Source organism: Thunnus maccoyii, chromosome 7 (genome assembly GCF_910596095.1).
Source record: "Thunnus maccoyii chromosome 7, fThuMac1.1, whole genome shotgun sequence".
Taxonomy (NCBI): Eukaryota; Metazoa; Chordata; class Actinopteri; order Scombriformes; family Scombridae; genus Thunnus; species Thunnus maccoyii.
Window position 1 is genome coordinate 18,145,834 of NC_056539.1, and position 19,486 is coordinate 18,165,319.

General features: G+C 37.1%; 1 protein-coding gene across 1 annotated transcript; it reads left to right on the top strand.

Annotated features, from left to right (window-relative positions):
• The first annotated feature begins 3,117 nt into the window (after window positions 1-3,117).
• On the top strand, window positions 3,118-16,958 carry adgrl4 (adhesion G protein-coupled receptor L4). The gene is made up of 16 exons (XM_042417047.1): window positions 3,118-3,220; window positions 3,665-3,814; window positions 6,677-6,826; window positions 7,609-7,758; window positions 8,111-8,181; window positions 9,011-9,190; window positions 9,848-10,031; window positions 10,193-10,306; window positions 10,941-11,140; window positions 12,772-12,951; window positions 14,344-14,547; window positions 14,845-15,065; window positions 15,547-15,613; window positions 15,785-15,876; window positions 16,061-16,229; window positions 16,446-16,958. The coding sequence occupies exons 1-16, from the start codon at window positions 3,175-3,177 to the stop codon at window positions 16,506-16,508; spliced, it is 2,241 nt and encodes a 746-aa protein (XP_042272981.1). The 5' UTR covers window positions 3,118-3,174; the 3' UTR covers window positions 16,509-16,958.
• Window positions 16,959-19,486: the final 2,528 nt, after the last annotated feature.

Below are 19,486 nucleotides of genomic sequence, written 5' to 3' on the forward strand. Positions count from 1 at the left end.
AACATAGCTAAAAGGTAATTCCATTGACATTAATGGACACAAAATTTATAATCTTGTGTGATCAAGCCTGAAAACATGAATCACCCGCTCCATTTAAAGAGCACACCTGCTGTTGTCAATACCTTAATGTCCAGTCATCAGATAAAATAAGACCCCCTACATTTTTAAATAACTATCTAATATTTGGTCCATGCATTTTAATAATATGCAATTTTTCACTCTGATAAATTAAGCACTCTTCTATGAAGAATGCACAGGTTACAACAGTGTGTTTTATCGTTAGGCATTACATTAATAAGATGCATTTGCATTTAAAGCCCACCAATGGGATGAGAGTTTTCATTTCAGTTTTCTTAGTTTCCTTTATCCGGCCTTGTTTCATGGAATTGCAGTGTTTATAAGAAATTCATGAGTCATCTCACTCACAGTCATCTCTGACTCAAATTTGCTTTTGGGGCTTACATTAGGCTACACATTTTATGAATAATATGAGACAAAATAACTGAACTTAATATGAACTTCTTATTCATTTATTTAGTAGTGTGACAGTCTTTCTATATCAAATGGTATTGATTCAGTTGTTTTTACATTAAAAATGCAGAAATACTGTATGTTTTGTTTGTTTGTACGAGATCACTGAAAGTAAAGCTGTGCTAAAAACATCTAATATTTCTTCATAGTTTGGTCAACTATATTGTTAGCTATTACATGTGCTGTCAAATATTTTCTATTGTAGCAGACCATGTGTATTTTCCTGTTAAAATCCGCTTTTATGTGTCTGTAAGGGAGAGTTTTTGGTTTTCCAGAGGACTGTCTGAGACACCTAAGCTGACAAAAACAGCTCTTTTTACTGGTCAGCCAAATAGCTTGTAAAAGACCTCTGAAATTTGTTGACTTTATAAGAGGATATTCTTGATCCTCTTATCCTCCCCTGACCAAATGCTGACAAACAAAAATGACAAAATCTCATTTCCAACCAAAACTCAAGTTAATTTCTTTTACTCTTGTAATGCCTGAGAGTTGTTATTTCAGTTTTATGACAGATACTCCCTCTGAATGAAGTGCAGACTGTTTTGTTAAAGCAGCATTACCTTTATTTAAGTGTAATGTAAATGTTGCAGGGATCTCCACTCACACAGCAGCTGGCCTCTGTGAGCACGAGCAGAAAGCGTACTTTGTCTCTTCAACCTTGTGTACTGAAATATTCAAGAGCTCCAAGTTTATGAGACAGTTGCTGCCATCTGTGCCCCAGCGTTCAGTCTTCCCATCATGGCTGAACATAAGGCCAAAATCAGAACAGATATGTGTGAGAAGTGTCAAAATAGATTCTCCAGTGAACTCTGTATTGCAAATCTCAATATCGCCTAAATAGCATAAACAAAACCCTTCGTTTGAGCGCACACACACACACTCACAAACCCACGCAAGATTCTGCCACTAAAGAGTCAAAATTTCCATATCCATGAGAGAGGAAAGGAAAAGAGGAAACATTTACACAAGGCTGCCTCCACACAGTTGAAGAGATCTTTTCTCCTAGGTGTCTTTTTTACAATGTCATTGTGGAGCAAGCAAGCTCCTGAGAGAGCTCTACGAATTTCTCCCTAAATGAGAGATTTCCTGTGACAAAAAAGCGCAGGAGGAAGGGTGCAATCAGTCCAGGTTTGTTCTAGACAACATCACTTCCTTCCTTACCGTTAGGAGAGTGTCAGAGCGAGACATTCAGATGTGGTTTTCACCAAGCACTTTCCCAGGACAGTAATGCAGTGCAATTCTAATGGTGTCATTCAAAGCTGCTGCCTTTCTCAGCAATAAACTAAACGCCTTGCCTAAGCAATTCAAACCACCTCCACAGATTGCACTACAGTCAACAAAGAAATCCTCCAAGTGAAACTATTCATACATGAATGTGTTTGTGTGCCAAAAAGTAGGTTTTGAAAAGACCTCAGCTACACCTGAATGGCCACTTTTCCTTTTTGAGCATTGTAAATGTTTCACATTTGAATTCACCTGTTTCCGAACTGCCAAGTAAATTCAAACTTAAAACAACAATTCTGAGTATTGATATTCATGGGCGTGGTGGATATGCAAAATTTCTAGTTATCTGCACTTGAAATGTTTGGCAGTGGCTTTTAGGAAAGATTAAAAAAAAAAAAAACTTAAAACTGACATGTGACACTGACACTGATAGGAGGTAAGCTGCTTCCCACAACTTTGTCTTGTAACCCACCAACACCCAGCCCTGCTCATTTCCCTCACAAAGAATGGGGTCATTAGTCCATGACTGGTGTCAAAGAACCAAAAATAAATTGTGTTGTTATCTTCAAAGGCACACTCAGTATATAATTGCAGCACAAAGAGAGTCATCTCTGTTTATTTAGCCATTTTGATAGTAATACACTCATTTTAAGACACTGTTCTTGCATAGAAATGTGAACTATAGGAAACTGCACAATGTGAAAAGTGTGAAAGACCAGAAAGTTACAAAAGAAAATCAGACATTGTGAAAAATTTTCTTCCACTGTGTTTTTTCACTGAAACAAAGCGAGATTCATAGATAATATATATGACCCAAGAAGGCAGAAATTCAGTTGTTTATAATGGTAAAATCTTCTACTTTACTCTGTAATCCTCAGCTTGATTTAGCTGCACAATTTGCCTGAAGGAGCAACAAATATTTATGCCTGTTTCTGAAGAACACTGAGATGGTCACTGGAAGACACACAACACTGGAATGTGTGTGTCAATTTGTGTACCGTCCTTTGCGGAAGGGAGGGGGGTTGTCCTTCAGTGAAGTTAGTCGGTGTTGTTTTGGCCGGTGTTTACATAGCCTACTGTACGTGTTCAGATGAGAACAATGGCATGGAAGCTTACAAAATGGCTACATGAGTCAGTGTCAACAATGCTGCCAAAAAAAAAAAAAAGGCCTAAATGTATTCTGCTAAAACTCTTTTTATATTTGGTTTAAAATGGAGCCAAAGGAAATCAAGTGTTGGGTGGTATTAGAGTGGCTGGTGAAGGGACCATTTCACATGTTTTTGAAAGCAGCAGATTAAAGATCAAGACAGGAAGGGCCAGGTTTAGAGAAACAGGAAAAGTGATGCAAGGAAATGGACTGCGTCACCAGCCAGCCCACCACAGTCTCTGCTAAAAGTAAAATCCAGACTCAGCGCAAGTATGGAGTCTTTGCTCAAGTCACCAATGAAACTTATACTTTTGACAGGTATGTGAGCTTCTCTATCCTCTAGCAGGTGTTTTAGACAATGTGGAGGCAGTTGTAGATGTGTTTGTATTCATGGGGTCTCCATGTTAACTTTAATGGGTTTGATGTGAAGAAGTCGCAGTTAATGTTGGCATACGATTTCAAAATCATTCAAAACTATAATTTCTGTAATGATTTAACATTTACAACAGATAAGTGGTTGATAAAATTGTTGAATAATATGTTGTATTCTAAACTTGCAAGTACTTCAATGAATTATGTAACTAACACCGTTCCAGTGAAAGGATCCCTGTGTGTTTCAGCAGGTTACCAAAAAAGCGAGAGATAGAGATTCAATTTTTACTGAAACCATACATCTAAAAACAAAACAACAGGTTTTGGAATAGTTTGGATTGGTATACATTAAACTCATACGCTCTGTGTTTTGTATTCGCATCTGCGCAGCATGGCTCTCCAGTGTGATGGACCCATGCAGCTTCTCTGACATTTGTGGTTTTTGTAATAAACTTGCAACGTGCAAGTCCCAGAATGGATCAAAGGAGGCCTGCTTCTGTAACCATGGATATACCGGAGATGGAAGAACGTTTTGCAATGGTAAATATAAAAAATACAAAGCAACCCATGTGTGACTGAGTTCTTACAATGATGCAAGAGTACATCACATCTAGCCTTGTGTGTAGCTGCCAAAGAAGCCTTGACTATTTTTGGAAGCTTTTGTTGTTTGTGACTGCTCATCACTAGGAGACAGAAGCATCAGGCCAATATTTGTACTCATGTGGGTTAATCTAAGAATTTTTGGAACATGCTTGTTCACGGTGAACAGAAAAATACACAAGGACAGCAAGGATATGAGCAGTTAAAACTATTTTTAAAGCTATTTTTAGATGCCTGTTCATGACAAAACAACCCAAAATTTAAATAGGGACATAAATGATAAAAATAGAACACTATGTGGTCATTTGATCAACACAGATCAGCATGTTATGAACAGTATTTAGCCTCAAAAATTGTTTGTTTCATATTTACTCAAAATGATAGACCCCAAAAAAATCACACATGGCTTTGGACATTAGCTGTATAATGTTAAATGGTGGTAAAGTCAGAATGTTAAATGAGTTTAATATACAAGAAAGCTTTTGCTTTCAGTTCTAGGGCTCATTTATTAGTTTGGTCATTTCAAAACATAAAAGCCATGTAAGGGAAAGCTTGAGTAAGATCTGTCTGAGCAATTTTAAAAACTTTATGTCTTCTTGTGTATCATACACTTTTACACAGATTGTGTTTGTCAGACCAGCTGTCATGGTTTAAAACATCTGATTTGTGTGTATTGCCTACCAACTAGTTGGCAGCTCACCTCACTGAGAGTTAATTACAGAGGAAACACTGCAATGTGAAAAAGATACCTCCACGATACAGCTTCAACATTTGTGTGGCCAGCTCTGCTTCTCAGTCGGCATTGTTACTCCTGTTATGTTTCTGGGCTGTTTAGAATTCCTGGAACCCTTTTTGTTTCCTGACCAAACCTAATCACAATCACAGTGCAGCTCACATATTTCAATGGCCAAATGTAAATCAAAATGTGAGTACTATAAACACAGAAGCAAATTATTTAAAACAAAAAGGCGCAGTGAAGTCCGGGGAGGTCCTATTTAGTGTTATGTCCAAACTTCTAAGAAAAGCTACTCAAGGGAAAAAAATCATTTTAATACTAACATTAGGGTTTGGACAAATTATTTATAGAATTAAAAAGCCAATACGTTCTCAACAACCAAGTCACAAAACGCAGAAATATAGTATCTTTACTTGAAGGTAAAAATACGACATCAAAGTGAATATGTGAGTACAATGTTTGTGTGACAATGATGGTTCAAGCGTCCTGTGTGTTATGGAGGTATTTCCCCTTTGAATATAGTCACCTCCCTCATCAGAGCAAAGGATTTCCCTTCTCGGACAGTTTTTGTGCATAAGGTGCAGAGGGGAGGAAGAGCAAAGCGTTCATCATACCTAGACAAGTGAAAACAACGGTGGAAAGTCTTACCAGGTCATTTCCAATAAACTGGGAGACCAGAGACGGAAGGTGTGTTTCAAAAAAAAAGCTTGAACAGCACTTTCTATAGTGAGTGGGCCACCACAGTATCCGCAGCAAACCTATCTGAATGTGGTGCTTTGTAAACCTGGGCAGCAAAATCTAAAATATTTGAAGTACTTTGAATTTCTCAGAATGAAACACCAGCAAACAACTACTCAGCAATCATAAATGTTAACAATAAAAATGGCATGTGAGGTAGCAGCCAAGGCTTTAATCAAGTCTAGACTAACTTAGTGGAGTCCAAGACAAGACCACAACTGAGTTTCATCAAGTTCAAATCAACACCAGGACCAAGGATAAGGATCAAATTGAAGTATTCTTGAATAGTGGTCTAATTGTGGAGGACAGTTCAAGTCAATATTTGTGTGAACATGCACTCAGAGCCAGAAACAAAAAAAAACAACAACTGCCTGTTTGATAGAAAATGGAGAGAGAATGATGAGGTGATTGCATGAGGTTATTTTTCTGGATGTGAATCAGTGCATTCATGGAAAATACACATTATGACTTCAAACTCACTGCTCCTGAATTCACAAGTTTGAGTTGAAGTTCTCGTTTCTGTGTTTTGAGGACATGCTGATGTTATGTCCAAAGCATGCAATAATAATTTCAGTGTTGTGTGATGTTATTCTCCTATTCAAGCAAAAGTAACTTGCAGGATGATTTTAGCATAAACATTAAAGATTAACATCAGATTTTGCTGTCAAAGAGAATCAGTTTTCTGATAGTCAATAATTTTGCATTACTGTAATGTTCAGCAGCCAAAGAGGAAGACTTGTATTGTTAAAAAGGCAGAACAGAGATTTCAATGTCTCACGAACTTTCTGGAGCAGTGGTTCTCAAACTGATACAAATTAGACCCCATTTAATACGGTTTTGTCCCAGGGTCCCCAACTTGATAAGATTTTTGCTTTTAGATGTTTTATTACAGTAAATGTATGAAACCCATGACCAAAAAAGTCAAACATTCTTTCATTGTGTTACTTATGGATGGAATTATAGTGAAAATAAATTATTCCCCTTTTTGCTGGGGACCACCTGAAACCCCCTCAAGGACCCCTGAGGGTCCCTGGACCCCACTTTGAGAACCACTGTTCTGCAGTATGTTGGCCTTGTGGAAAATTAGAAATGAAGCACGAGTCGGATCCAGACAAGGCAGATTTAATTAAAGTAAAAAAGAAAACTGTTACAATTAATCATGAAGCATACTGTTCATAATGCACTAAGCATCTCAAATTGATAATATAACAATTCTTTAAAATTACATTTTCAAAGGGGCAAAAGGTTTTTGAGCCTATTTGAATTTTAATTTTCTTTCCTCTAGCAAATAACCCCGTTCACTTTGTATCGACCTCTTCTCACCACAGATGACGACGAGTGCCAGAATGCGACTGGTATCTGCGGCAGCAAAGCAAACTGCACCAACACAGTGGGCAGCTACTACTGTACATGTATGAGTGGATACAAATCGACAGGACTGGCCGAGTTCCAGACAAACGATGGCACCGAGTGCATCGGTAATGTCCAATTCTTGACTACTCAAATTATAAATGTACAAGAATTCGCTTTGGTCACATAATGATCAGTAACATATAAACTGTACTGACAGAGGACCTCACATAATGTATAACACTGTGTGCATGTGTGTGCAAAAACCAGTTACCACCCAGCTGTGGGGGCATCCAAACTGTGTGTATGTATGAACTGTTTTCTCTTCCACTGTACTGTAGAGGATAAACATGTTGGAGGTGTTTTTTTTTCCCTCAGCCTTTCACTTCCTTCCCATCTGCTATTCTGAGTAACCCTCTGAGCTGATCTTTGCTCCATTTGCACAAGAAGAACAGCACCTTTATCCCATAATGTGGCAAAACGTATTCCTGCAGATTTCCAACTGAGCGGCACACACATTTAATACAGTATAGAAACATGTAGCTGATTTTAGAAGCTGATACATTACTATTCCAATGTGTAACATGCATGTAAGAATTACATTTTCTCTTTCAAAAATAGTTATACATGATATTAAATGTAATGAGTTGGACTATTTATGCCAGAAGTGATTGCCTTCGCTTCATCTTTCAGCATTTTTAGCTAGAGATATTGCAGAGACAGATCAGAGGTATCATTTATCAGCCAAGGATTTAAGTTACCAGTTTAAATAATGGCCTTTTAAAAATGTGTCTGTTAACTTATGTATTTATTGGTTATTTATTTTGCCATCTGTTATGTTGAGAGTGTCACTTTAATCATACTGTGTTTTACTTTAAGCAGAGCTGAACTCTTCATTTGCATCTTTCAGACATTGATGAATGCGAGGAAGGACAGGCCTGTGGACCAAACTCCCGCTGCCATAATACGAATGGATCTTTCTATTGCACCTGTCAGCGTGATTACATCCCAACTTCAGGCACTAAGCACTTTCATCCAGAGAAAGGTATAAGATGTAAAGGTCAGTATTAGGATGTAAGTGCACACACACACACACACATACACACCACATGAACTGGCATTTGCATCCAAGGACGTACATCTTTCTTCATCTTTTTTTTTTTTTTTACTTTCTCTTTCACACATGCACACAGAATATAGGGCATCAGCCATTTTAAATATTTTTGACTGATATGCAATACACCAGGTTAACAACGCTATCATATATTTTCTGACCCTTCAAGGGTCAATGTTGATGTGATTTTATGCCCTGTGCATGTTTCATGAAATTCAGACTACTGTTACGGAGTACTGTAACACCCTTTATTCTATAGTGAAGTCATGGAGATGCTTTCACAATTGCTTTTTTCCAGAGCATCCTCAAAAATACTGCCATGACACCATTGGATGCATCACGCAGACTGTCAACAAAACACTTGCATATGTAAGTACCCTGCCTCAGGATCTCAGGGAGATACGGTAAAGAATACATATGTGGACACTGCCCTCTGTTGGCGAGGACAAATGCCAACATGAGATGAAACAGGCTGAAACTATACTATACAGTATCAAGGACGCACAGTGTCACTGATGCAAAGCACCTGAAATCAGGTCCAGCCAATATTATCTGGCAGTTTCAGACCTGCAGTTCTGAATCATTAGTGTGCCCCCTACAGGTACAAAAACTAACAACAGCTGTGGTTTAAGAACTTAGGCACCATCTGTAGGCAAAGAAAGTAATAAGTTTGACACATGGGCCTCCTTCAGGCAATGAGTGTTAAAGTCTTAATCCTCCTTTGTGCATGTGTATGTATGTATTTGAGGACTTAATAGAACATTTTAAAGAGTTTTGTTAACTGACACATATTTTCTGCTGAACACTGGAAGGAGTACAGAGTTCATACTGGTCCTCCAGCATTGTCCTCCTGGTTTCTGGATAGGGAAGACAGGCTCACAAGCCTGATGGTTAAACTGAATGTTAAACTCAGTTAATAGAATTTAAGACAACGAGACAAACATTAGAAATAATAAATTCAAGAGATAACTTTTGTTGTGTCACAAGCTGAATTGTACGTCTATAATTGTTTTATTCATGTATTTTTTTCTAACCTAAATATACACACCAGCAAAACAGAAACTACAAAAAAGGAAATTACTTTCATTACTTGTAGGAGGTGATACTGACATGTCTAAACTTCTGGCTGCTGTAACTAAACAAAAAAAAAATGCTGTATGAAATATGCAATTGCTATTTTTTTATTTCTCCCTTCTAGATGAGTAACCTCACAGAGCCTGAGAGTCTTCTGAAGGAAATTGCCAACCAGACGTCCGGTGAACTCACCTCAGTGGAAGTGATTGCATATGTTGAGGCCTTGTGTCAATCTGCATCAATGCTGGCTGCCGGAGAAAACGATTACACTGTCAAACCATCTGTCATCAACTCAACTCTCTCAGTAATCTTTGTTTACCAGTCTCGGTTCTCATTCACCATTTAGAGTTCTGCATGAGTTGCAATTATGCTTTGAACTGGTTTACAAAAATCAAAAGAAGAATAGGACTGCATACAGTCCAGTTGTGTTTTAGCATGTACAGAATTTCAGTTCTTTGTCCAGAGAATCAAGTTATATTCTATACTATGGGTTTGAAGGCTTGTGCTGATACTCAACTTACTTAAATCAAGTGATTATATTGTTTCATTGTAATATTTAGTGAGTTTTTGGTTGTATAGTTGTTTAGAAAGTAGCAGCAGGTTTCCAGCATCATTTCAGAGTTAGAATAAATTTTAGGCTTAAGAATTGAGTCTCTGAAGAAATACAGTGAGATCAGTGGGAGTGTTGTAATATCTGTACAGATGGTACATATTGGCAATTTTAAGAGCTTGATATTTTTGCATTGAAGCTAACTGAAAATAACATTTTGTCCCAGCTTATATCATTAAATATTTGCCAAAAAAAAGTGTAAGCGGCTTTTTAAACAAAGATAACCCAGCTGTAGAGAAACCAAAGGCATATTGTTCTAAACAGGCCTAATTAAAAACACTGCGCTACATGCATCCATTACATGCTATACTATTATAAATATGCCACACTGAAACATTTTGTTTTCAACAGAAATTAGTGAAAGCAGTAAACAACTTGGTGGAGAAGGATGAACTGGTGGCTTGGAGCAGAATCAAAGAAGAGCGCAGGGAACATACCATCACCAAGCTGCTGCACACTGTTGAAGAAAGTGCTCTGACGTTGGCCAACAACTACAAAACTCCAACTGAGCTCGAAATCAAAGCGACACAAATGGGTGAGATAATTATTAACACAAGAGAGCTCTTACAGACACTCAAATTATATGAAATTGTCTTGCCATTTATTCCCACCTGTATGCAGAAAGTGGTGTTTTGGATAATTGTCATTTTTATAATTCCTTGATATCTGTAATTTTTCTTTTTTTCTCAACCACAGAATTGAAACTCTTCACCTTTGATGCCCGTCACACAAAAGCCATATTGTCTGCGTCCATGGGAGGAGATCATATAAATGTAACTCCGAAGCTGAGACAAGGGGAGAGCAGAAATGGTAAGAGTAATGTGAATGTTTTAAGTTTTCAAATTCACTACCAATCCAAATGCTTGGGTTTCTAAAGAATACTGTTGTGTTATCTGCTGCTATTTGCCACACATATTCAAAAAAGTCTTTTTTTTTCTTGTTTCTTTTTAATACCAAAATCTAAGCCATAAAGTGGGAATTTTTTCTGATGCATTGGGGGCACATATGAAAAATCCACCAATCAGATCATAGATTTTAGGGCAAGTCCATTTTTGTTCTTGAACACTATCACTAGTCAGAGGTGTTGAGTGTCAGCTTGGAAAAATATCGTTTCTTTGAGAGCTCCCACTGATATTCAAGTCCAGCATTAATTTCTACCTCAACATCCTGTTTCATTCAGAGACATACCAAACCACGAAAGAAAATTATGATTTTAACAGACATTTAAGTTACCTTAAATGACCTACATTTGGTCAAATTTGCACACTAGCTGCACATTTAACAGTTTCCCAAATATCTTTCTGTCCTAATGATCTAAGAGACAACCAAACTGATGACATAAAAGCATGTGTGCTCGCTGACCAGTTCAACTTTAACCTAAAGTTTGATGAGAACGAAGTTTGACCCCCTCCTGTCTTTTGTTAAACTGTTTTTTGTCCATCAGGAAATGTGTCAGTGGTGTTTGTGCACTATGACAGCATCGGTGACATCCTGAAGCCGAGCAGCGACCCAGGTCTCACCGACTACTCCCGGTATGCGGGAACAGGGGAAATCACTGTCAACTCCCAAGTCATAGCAGCAGCCATCAAACCTGCTGATGTCTACCAACTTGACCATGTCACCTTTACTCTGAGACACAACGAGGTAAAAAGTTTACAGAGTGCTGAGCCTGGCCACATTGTTTTTCACACTCAGATTGTTTTTCATGCTCAGCTGAAATATAGAAAATGTGAATAATCTCACTCTCTTGCAGACTATTTCACTTTTTTATAACTGTAAAAGCTGAATTTTAAAAGTTTTGAAACTATATTACCACATTTTCCATTACAGAAATGTTTTTCTATATTTTGTCAGGTGTGCAAAAAACCTGGTGAAGTTTTTTTTTCACTTGTCCTCTACTTGAAACTGACTGTGAGCTCTTTTTTGGATTATATACGATTCATTTATCAACATAAGCTTCCAATAGGATATTGTTCAGTTTGAAATATCAATATCCCATCATTTATACTGTTTCTTTGACTGACTGAAGTCATCATTGCGTTCTCTTTTGCTGAGAGAAACAGCTTCCTTATTCTCAGATTGACTCTGGCAGTAACTTGATAACTGCCAATTTCCATTAAAGTCACATTTACACAAATTCACATGGGAGGAATAGTTAGTGCTTTGTATAAAGTTTTATGAAATTTTAAGATTTTGTTCCATGTATTTCAGCAATGACCTCTCAGTTAGGGGGGAAATGGAAGAGGAAAGGTGAAAAATGATGGAGGAAAGCGGGAAATGAGGGAAATAACCCTAAAAATTAATGTACTGTTTTTTAAGGGGTTTTTAAGATAATGAAATGAATGAGAAAGTGAAATCATTATTTTTGTTGGACCCTTGAGGGTTAAGCCTAACGAATGAGGTATTGATTTATGTTGAGCAGTAAAAATCCTCTCTAAATTGCCTTTAATGAGCAACAATCAATAATTTTGGCTTCACTTTTGTACAGACACTTTGGACAAGTGAAGTGGTATTTTCCCATGATGCACTGGTTTTCTCTCTTGCTTGAATATGTTGTGATTCAAGAGTAATGTAAATTATCAAAAATGTTCTGGGCTATATACAAATCTAATTGAATGTTAACATAGCAAAGATTTAGGAAATACAAGTAAAGACAATCTGAAAAACATTGGACCTCATCTTATTTTATTTTATTTATTTAGACTTTTTTTTTACTGCAAATGTGTTGTGTGGATCATAAAACTGCACATCATTATTTATGGAAATTATCTTGACCTCTGCATTTTCAAATGTTCATGTGAATTACAATGATAAATAATCTGCCTTTGGCAGCATATTTGCATATCGCAACAAGATTCTTCTCCCACAAAAATGCCTACAGTGAGCTGCTCCTGTGGTGCATTGAGTGCAGCACACATGACTGCACTTTTTTCCCTGTGTCAGTCATTTTGACCCAAACTCATGCATGATAATTATTTTATTTTATTTTTCTAACAGTAAGTGTCAAGTAAAAAATAAGATAGGTCAATGCAAAGTCGCAGCAGTGGATCTATGAATTTTATTCAGAAGATTTTCAGTGTAATTTCTGATATCTGATGTAGTCTGATATCAGACTGTGGATGGATAGTAATGCATTTTCACTGCTATTTCAATAAGGCCTGCAAAATCGGTTTTTAACCCCCTGGTGATGTGGTATTACCTATAGAGCACAAAAACTAATAAAAACAGTAACATCCACGGTTAACAGTATCTTTGTTCCTCTCTATCCCCTGAAGCCCATAGACACTAAAGCTGATGTGATGAAGTGCGCCTTCTGGGAGTATGAGCTGGACAGCCTGCAGGGCCACTGGGCCACTCATGGCTGCAAGACCGTCCACGTCAACAGCAATGCAACCAGCTGCTCCTGCAATCACCTCACACACTTTGCTATCCTCATGTCCTCTGGGCGAGCCAATGTGAGTGATGATACATTAAAAATACAACTGTAATACCATATAGGTATTTCCTTTTTTCACATTTTTTCACTGGGGTTTTGAATCATTCATTAAAATGATTTTAGGATAAAGGTTGGTCATGCTGAACAAATTTCTTTTCATTGAGGGCAAAAGTTGAGCCTTAAATCTGGATTATCCAAGTATCGATTTAAGTGACAACTTGATTGTTTTAATTTTTTTATACAGAATATTGACCACTGGATCAATGTCTAATTATAACTTTTTTATAAACCTAACCTCAGATGAGGGAACCCAGTAAATACACTCTAAGCTTTTTAATGCTTACTTTCAATTAATGAGTAAAAAACATATGACATCATACTGCATGTTTTTTGTGCTTAGGTTATATATCACCAATCTCCTCTGAAAACCATGTATCTCCAAAATGTCAATTTGATGAGCTAGAGTAAGAACAGCCTCATTTTCAGCTTTGTGACATTGCATTTTTCAGATGAAGAAGTTGGAGAATTATCTCAATTCATAAAGGAACATTTTATCTTTCGTTTTATCTGAAAAATACGAAACTGACAAATTTGGACCCAATTTGGAGTTTAGTATTTTTTTTTTTTTGGCCCATTTTTTTTGTTGTTGTTGTTATATAATTAATACCCAGAATATAATAGATGTTTCTATCTGGCTCACCATTATTTAGATTCAATACTATATATATATGTACATCTGTGTGCACTTGTTTTCCACAAATACAGGAGAGGACAAAATCAATATGTCAAAGGTTCTGATTAACAATATTGTGTTAATTTAGTAATATAATTACTTCAAGTTTTGGATCGTTCCATTTGACTAATATTTTTGATTTGTTGAAAAAACCTTGTGGGGAAGCATTTACTACAACACAAAAAACCTCCTATGAAACCAAAAATTGTGAAGCTCTGAAGTTAAGGTGACTAACTACACATACTGATTGACAAAGAAACTTTGGGAGATATCCGCCCCACCCACAGTTTTTAAAGATTCACTCTTTGATTTTTTTATAGCACTCAATAATGCCCCCAAATTTCTAAATTTTCTCTCAACATTGCTGATTCTTTTTAAGCCCTTCTGTGAATTGTGAGTGAGTGAGTTTCAAATTAACACAGTTACGGTGAAGAATTCATTTACAAAAAAAACAAAAAACAAATACAAACTACATTTTCAATAAACTTTTAACAGAAAGTCAGACTGATATACCAGGACCAGAACCGACCCAGTATGTCTGCAAGCCAACATGTTGGTGTGACACCAGCCTATACTCATGTTATATCAAATGATTCCAAGCAGAAAACACAACAAATTACAGCTTCAGCATACCATGAAACTGTGAATGAAACACCTCCCTTTCCATTTGCTTCTCAGCTGGTGGCTCACTATACCATCCTGACCCGGATCACCCAGCTGGGGATGATCATCTCCCTCATCTGTCTGTCCATGTGCATCTTCACCTTCTGGTTCTTCAGTGAGATCCAGAGCACCAGGACCACTATCCACAAGAACCTGTGCTGCAGTCTCTTCATGGCTGAGTTCATCTTTCTTGTGGGGATCAACATGAACACACATAAGGTAACGAACCCAGTGAAGCAAAGAAAACCTCCTGTTTGTGTTTGTGAAAGCCTCACCTTTTATTCTGCCATTTAATTAATTAAACACCCTTCTCATTTCAATTATAAGTATATAAGTGATCACTCCGTCAAGCTAATGTGTCACACATTTTTTGTTACACATTTATTTCTCTGTCTTACTCTTTCCCTCCTGGTTCAGTTTCATATATAAATAACAATATCGGGATAAAATCATTTCTTTAATTGTAAAATCTCTGTCTCTCTCTCCTCCTCTCTTCTTTTGTCTGCTTCTTGGCAGCTTTTTTGCTCTGTTATTGCAGGGCTGCTGCACTATTTCTTCCTTGCAGCCTTTGCCTGGATGTGCATTGAGGGCATTCATCTGTACTTAATAGTGGTTGGCGTCATCTACAACAAAGGCTTCCTGCACCGTAACTTTTACATCTTCGGCTATGGAAGCCCAGCAGTGGTGGTGGCCATCTCCGCAACACTAGGTTCCAAGTATTATGGCACTGATAAAGTGTAAGTGTGAAAGATTTGAGTTTTTTTATGACACGTTTATGGTGTAGGTGTAGAGGTGAGAGTACAAAGACCTTTTCTAAAACTCAGGCAGCAACAGATTATATAAATTATAAACACAAGGGAACACAGATTAAATTTGGCTTAGACAACCTGGTAGTGAGTGAGATAGTATAAAGAGAATTTGAATAAAAATCTATAAATAAAAGCAGGTCTGCTGTTAATTCATACAAAATGCAATTTAAAGATTGAGGTTATGCAGAATAGGTGCTGATTGTAACTTTTCTGATAGTTCATCTTGAACTTGTTAAGATAAGAAGGGTACTGGCCTTTACAATATTATCATGATTAAGATTAAGAGTGATATCATCTCAAGTAAAATGATAAAAGGTATTGCTTCCACAGGAGGAGGGAATATTGCAACAAAAACCCAAAGTCAGTCAGTAGAGGTTGTTATATAAGATTTTCTATATTTGTATTTTAGGTGTTGGCTGAGCACGGAAAACAACTTCATATGGAGTTTCATCGGGCCTGCATGTTTGATCATTCTGGTAAGATCCCTGAACAATAAAGAGTGAAGCAGATGTCTTTGTAAAATGGTAAAAAAAAAAAAAAGACTGTTTAAGCATTAACTGGCAACATCAAATAGGGATAGTGTCAAAGACAAATATTCATTCAATGGTGTGTGTTTGTTGTGTTTGTTTTCATCGCTCTCCTTTAAGGTTAATCTCTTGGCTTTTGGAGTAATCATCTACAAAGTGTACCGCCATACTGCTGTGAAAAAACCTGAAATCAGCCACTATGAAAACATCAGGTGGGATTATCTGTAGTCTTGCTAAATCGTTCAAAAAAATATTGAAAATCCAGTTCATCGAGTTCCTTATCTGATGGATAATGATATCTGATATGTGGTATTCTCACTATTTTAATTCTTTCAGTATCAAATTACAATTAGACCCTCATCTGTTGCGCTGATCCACACTCATTGTCACTCTCAGGTCCTGTGCCCGCGGTGCCTTGGCACTGCTGTTCGTGTTGGGTGCCACCTGGACCTTTGGAGTGCTACACATCCTCAATGAGACCACCCTCACTGCCTATCTGTTCACCATCTCCAATGCCTTCCAGGGGATGTTCATCTTCATCTTCCTCTGTGTGTTGTCCAGAAAGGTAAAATCCTCATTCTGGCTGAACGTTCTCATTTGAATATAGATATTGCTCAAGAGCATCTTCACAGTACTTCATTGATAGGAAATGTATCATCTTTTTGCATATTAGAAAAAAAGTTTTTTCAATGCAGATTTTACTTGAATACAGTATAATTATGTTATATTCAAAATGTTGTATAGTCATCTAAATTCTACCTTTTAAATTCTGTTGTTCCAGATTCAGGAGGAGTACTACAGGCTTTTCAAAAACGTGCCATGTTGTTTTGAATGCCTGAGATGAATTAATGCAACCAAAGCTTGATCATCTGCACTCGTACAATAACAGTCGACACTCCAGCTTTGCAGCATCCTGTGACTCATGCTTTCATTTTCGGAAAAAGCAGTGGGAGGAATTGTTTAGTACAGATGTCTAATAAATATGAACACATAGCAGCAGCCATTTCTAAATCTCTTGTTTCCCCTTTCAAAGACTGTCACCATCTATACATGACTTTGGTTTATTTTATGTTCAAGATATTTTTGTACAATGCACACATACAAATCCTTGTCATTTAAGACATTTTTCTGATAATAATACTGGAATCAACATATTTTGTATATTTTCAGTTTAATTTAATGCCTTCACAGTTATGAGCATTACACTCTGAATAACCTACACTGCCTGTTTTTTATCCTTTCTTGTGTTTGAAATTGATTTGTAAATTATTAAAATGAATGTGGCAAACCAACACATATCTGTGCTGCTCACTTCTTTTATGTGCAAAATCAATGGTCTTGTTTAATGCATTCTTTCACTCTCTGTTCTTGAACATCACACAACTAAGTGTACAGTCTATTAAATATGAATTGTAAGGACTCATTCTCTTATAAGGTGCATGACAGTCAGTAGGAAGGCCAATGGCTCCATCTACTGGACATAATGAAAAAGACACTTTTCATTGTGAGCACCAACTCTGATGGCTGGCAACGTTTCCTGTTGCTGTTGTGCCTTTTACTATATTTGCCTGCAAAGTGAGACAGATTTTTCTCCATGTGTATATTGGTCTGTGTCTATGTCTGTTTGTGCTTTCCCTGTTGATATGATGTATGTATGTTTTCACCGGGTTTTGTGCAAGGTTTGGGCTATACATACAGTAAATAAAAGTTATACCTGTGTTTTACACTTAAAAATATTATAAGCACATCAATCCTCAACATTCTGTCTGTTAGGCTGCGAGGCATTGTCGTATAATGATTTCAAGCATCTGTCTAGGTTTGGATTGTAAAGCAAGTGCATCAAATCAATTATTACATTATGAATCTCTTACCCATCCGCAGAACCAGTGACTTGTAACAAGACGTTCAGCCCTCAGTCTTGTCCTAAAGTCCAGAATCTTTAACTGGTCATACTGTACTGTAACTAGTCAGGAAACATATCAGACATGAACCAACAAAAAATGAAGAATTGAAATATCATGCATTGTGTTACAGTAAATAATTCCTAATGTCTGCAGTTGTGTTTCTTCAAAGAGCTGAATGGACACAGGAGACTTGAACTCTACAATATTAGTATTATTTAACTGGCAAGAAAGCAATGTCAGGTGACCACAGCAGCAGTCCTTAGACTAATAATGGGCATGTCTTGTGCCCATTTAGACTCTGACTGACCCTCTAACTTGCATTTTTTTCTTGACTTCTATGTTTTCATGTGCATTGATTTCACACATGCCTGTGCATACAGAGGCATGTTATGTACACGCTGATTTAGAATAAATTCTGGGCAATAATTTGTTTGACACTGAAACATTTAGTAAATTTCCTACAGATGTTATTGGTCTACATCTCTGTTGGTCCTTGAGAAACACCCTAAACATTATTTTTACACTATAAAATATTTTCTCTTTGTGATAGTCTTTGTTTTGACGTGATTTTCACCATCTTTGAATCTCTTGACTTAAACCCAACCAGATTTAAAACTGGAACTGACTTCCACTCAAAAAGCTATACTGTAATGAGCTCTGTATATGTGTTTGTAAACCTAGACTTATTATAGTAGTGCTTTGCAGGTCTTTTTTGTTTTATCCTGTCTCAGTACTGTGAAAAGTGGACAAGAATCCAGAATTCACTATAAGTAAGCACTAGCTTTGGCTGGCAAAGGTGTTTCTAAAAGTTACATCTCATCATCTCATTGCATCCTTCAACTTGAAGAATAATCAAGTGTGCATGACTAAACCCAACTAAACCCTGTCTTGTAATATTCAAAACAATCTAATTTTCTTTGTTGCCAATTTTTGGACAAAATGTGATATTGGCGCCCTCTATTGGGCAATGCTAAAATTAAAAACAGGAAAGCAGATGATCAGGTGAAATGAAGCCTGAGAGTGAAAGAAGAACGATGGCTAAGAGAATCCTTATGAACGATTACACAAGGGACTGTGGAAGTGTAGTGCAATCTGAACATAACCCTAAGAGACGGTAAGAATGGACACTTAGGCTGATTGCCGCTTGATGTCATCACCCTGAGACTGCACGCATTAACAGGGCTGTTTGTGAAGCCCTTCAGGCAGAGACACACACTGTTTGACTTTGTTGTGTCCAGGAGGTGGACACGTTTGTGATGTCAGGGGACAGTGATTTGCTTACAAAGTTCAAGATCAGGAGTTTCACTGATATTCAAGATGTAAAAGAGTAAACCAGCAAGCATCTTCTACTCCTTCGCTCCACATGGTTGGGTTTAACTGAGGGAATAAATGCATATCCCACTGGGTTCATCCCTCCATTCAGCTGTGAAAAACTTGTTTACTTCGTTTTCTGAGTGATTCAAATTGAGGCTTTGGCTTTGATCTTTTTTAAATACTCAGAGCAAGCCATGCTTTGCATTCTGTGTTTATGTAAGATGTAGCACAACACTCACGTCTCACATAAAATACAGATATAAAAATTATGATGTAATGTTCAACATATTCTCAGTGATATCCCATTTTTAAGCAAAATCAGATAGCATGTAGGCACTGTGGGTTTTTTTCAGGTTAGAAATTTTTCACAGTCACAACTGCCCATTTCTTTATCGCAATGAGCTGTTGAGAATTATCTGCATTATTCAGGTCAATCTGACAATGTCACAGGTCATCATGGCTCTAGTGCAGACATGTCCCTGTGTTCACAGCATGTGTTTACTTTAAATCAGTCACAAGACTTATTGCAACCAGTTTCCCCAATCAAAACTCATTCTGGTATATAAGGGACAAATCTGAAATGTTGGTTTCCAGTCACTTCACC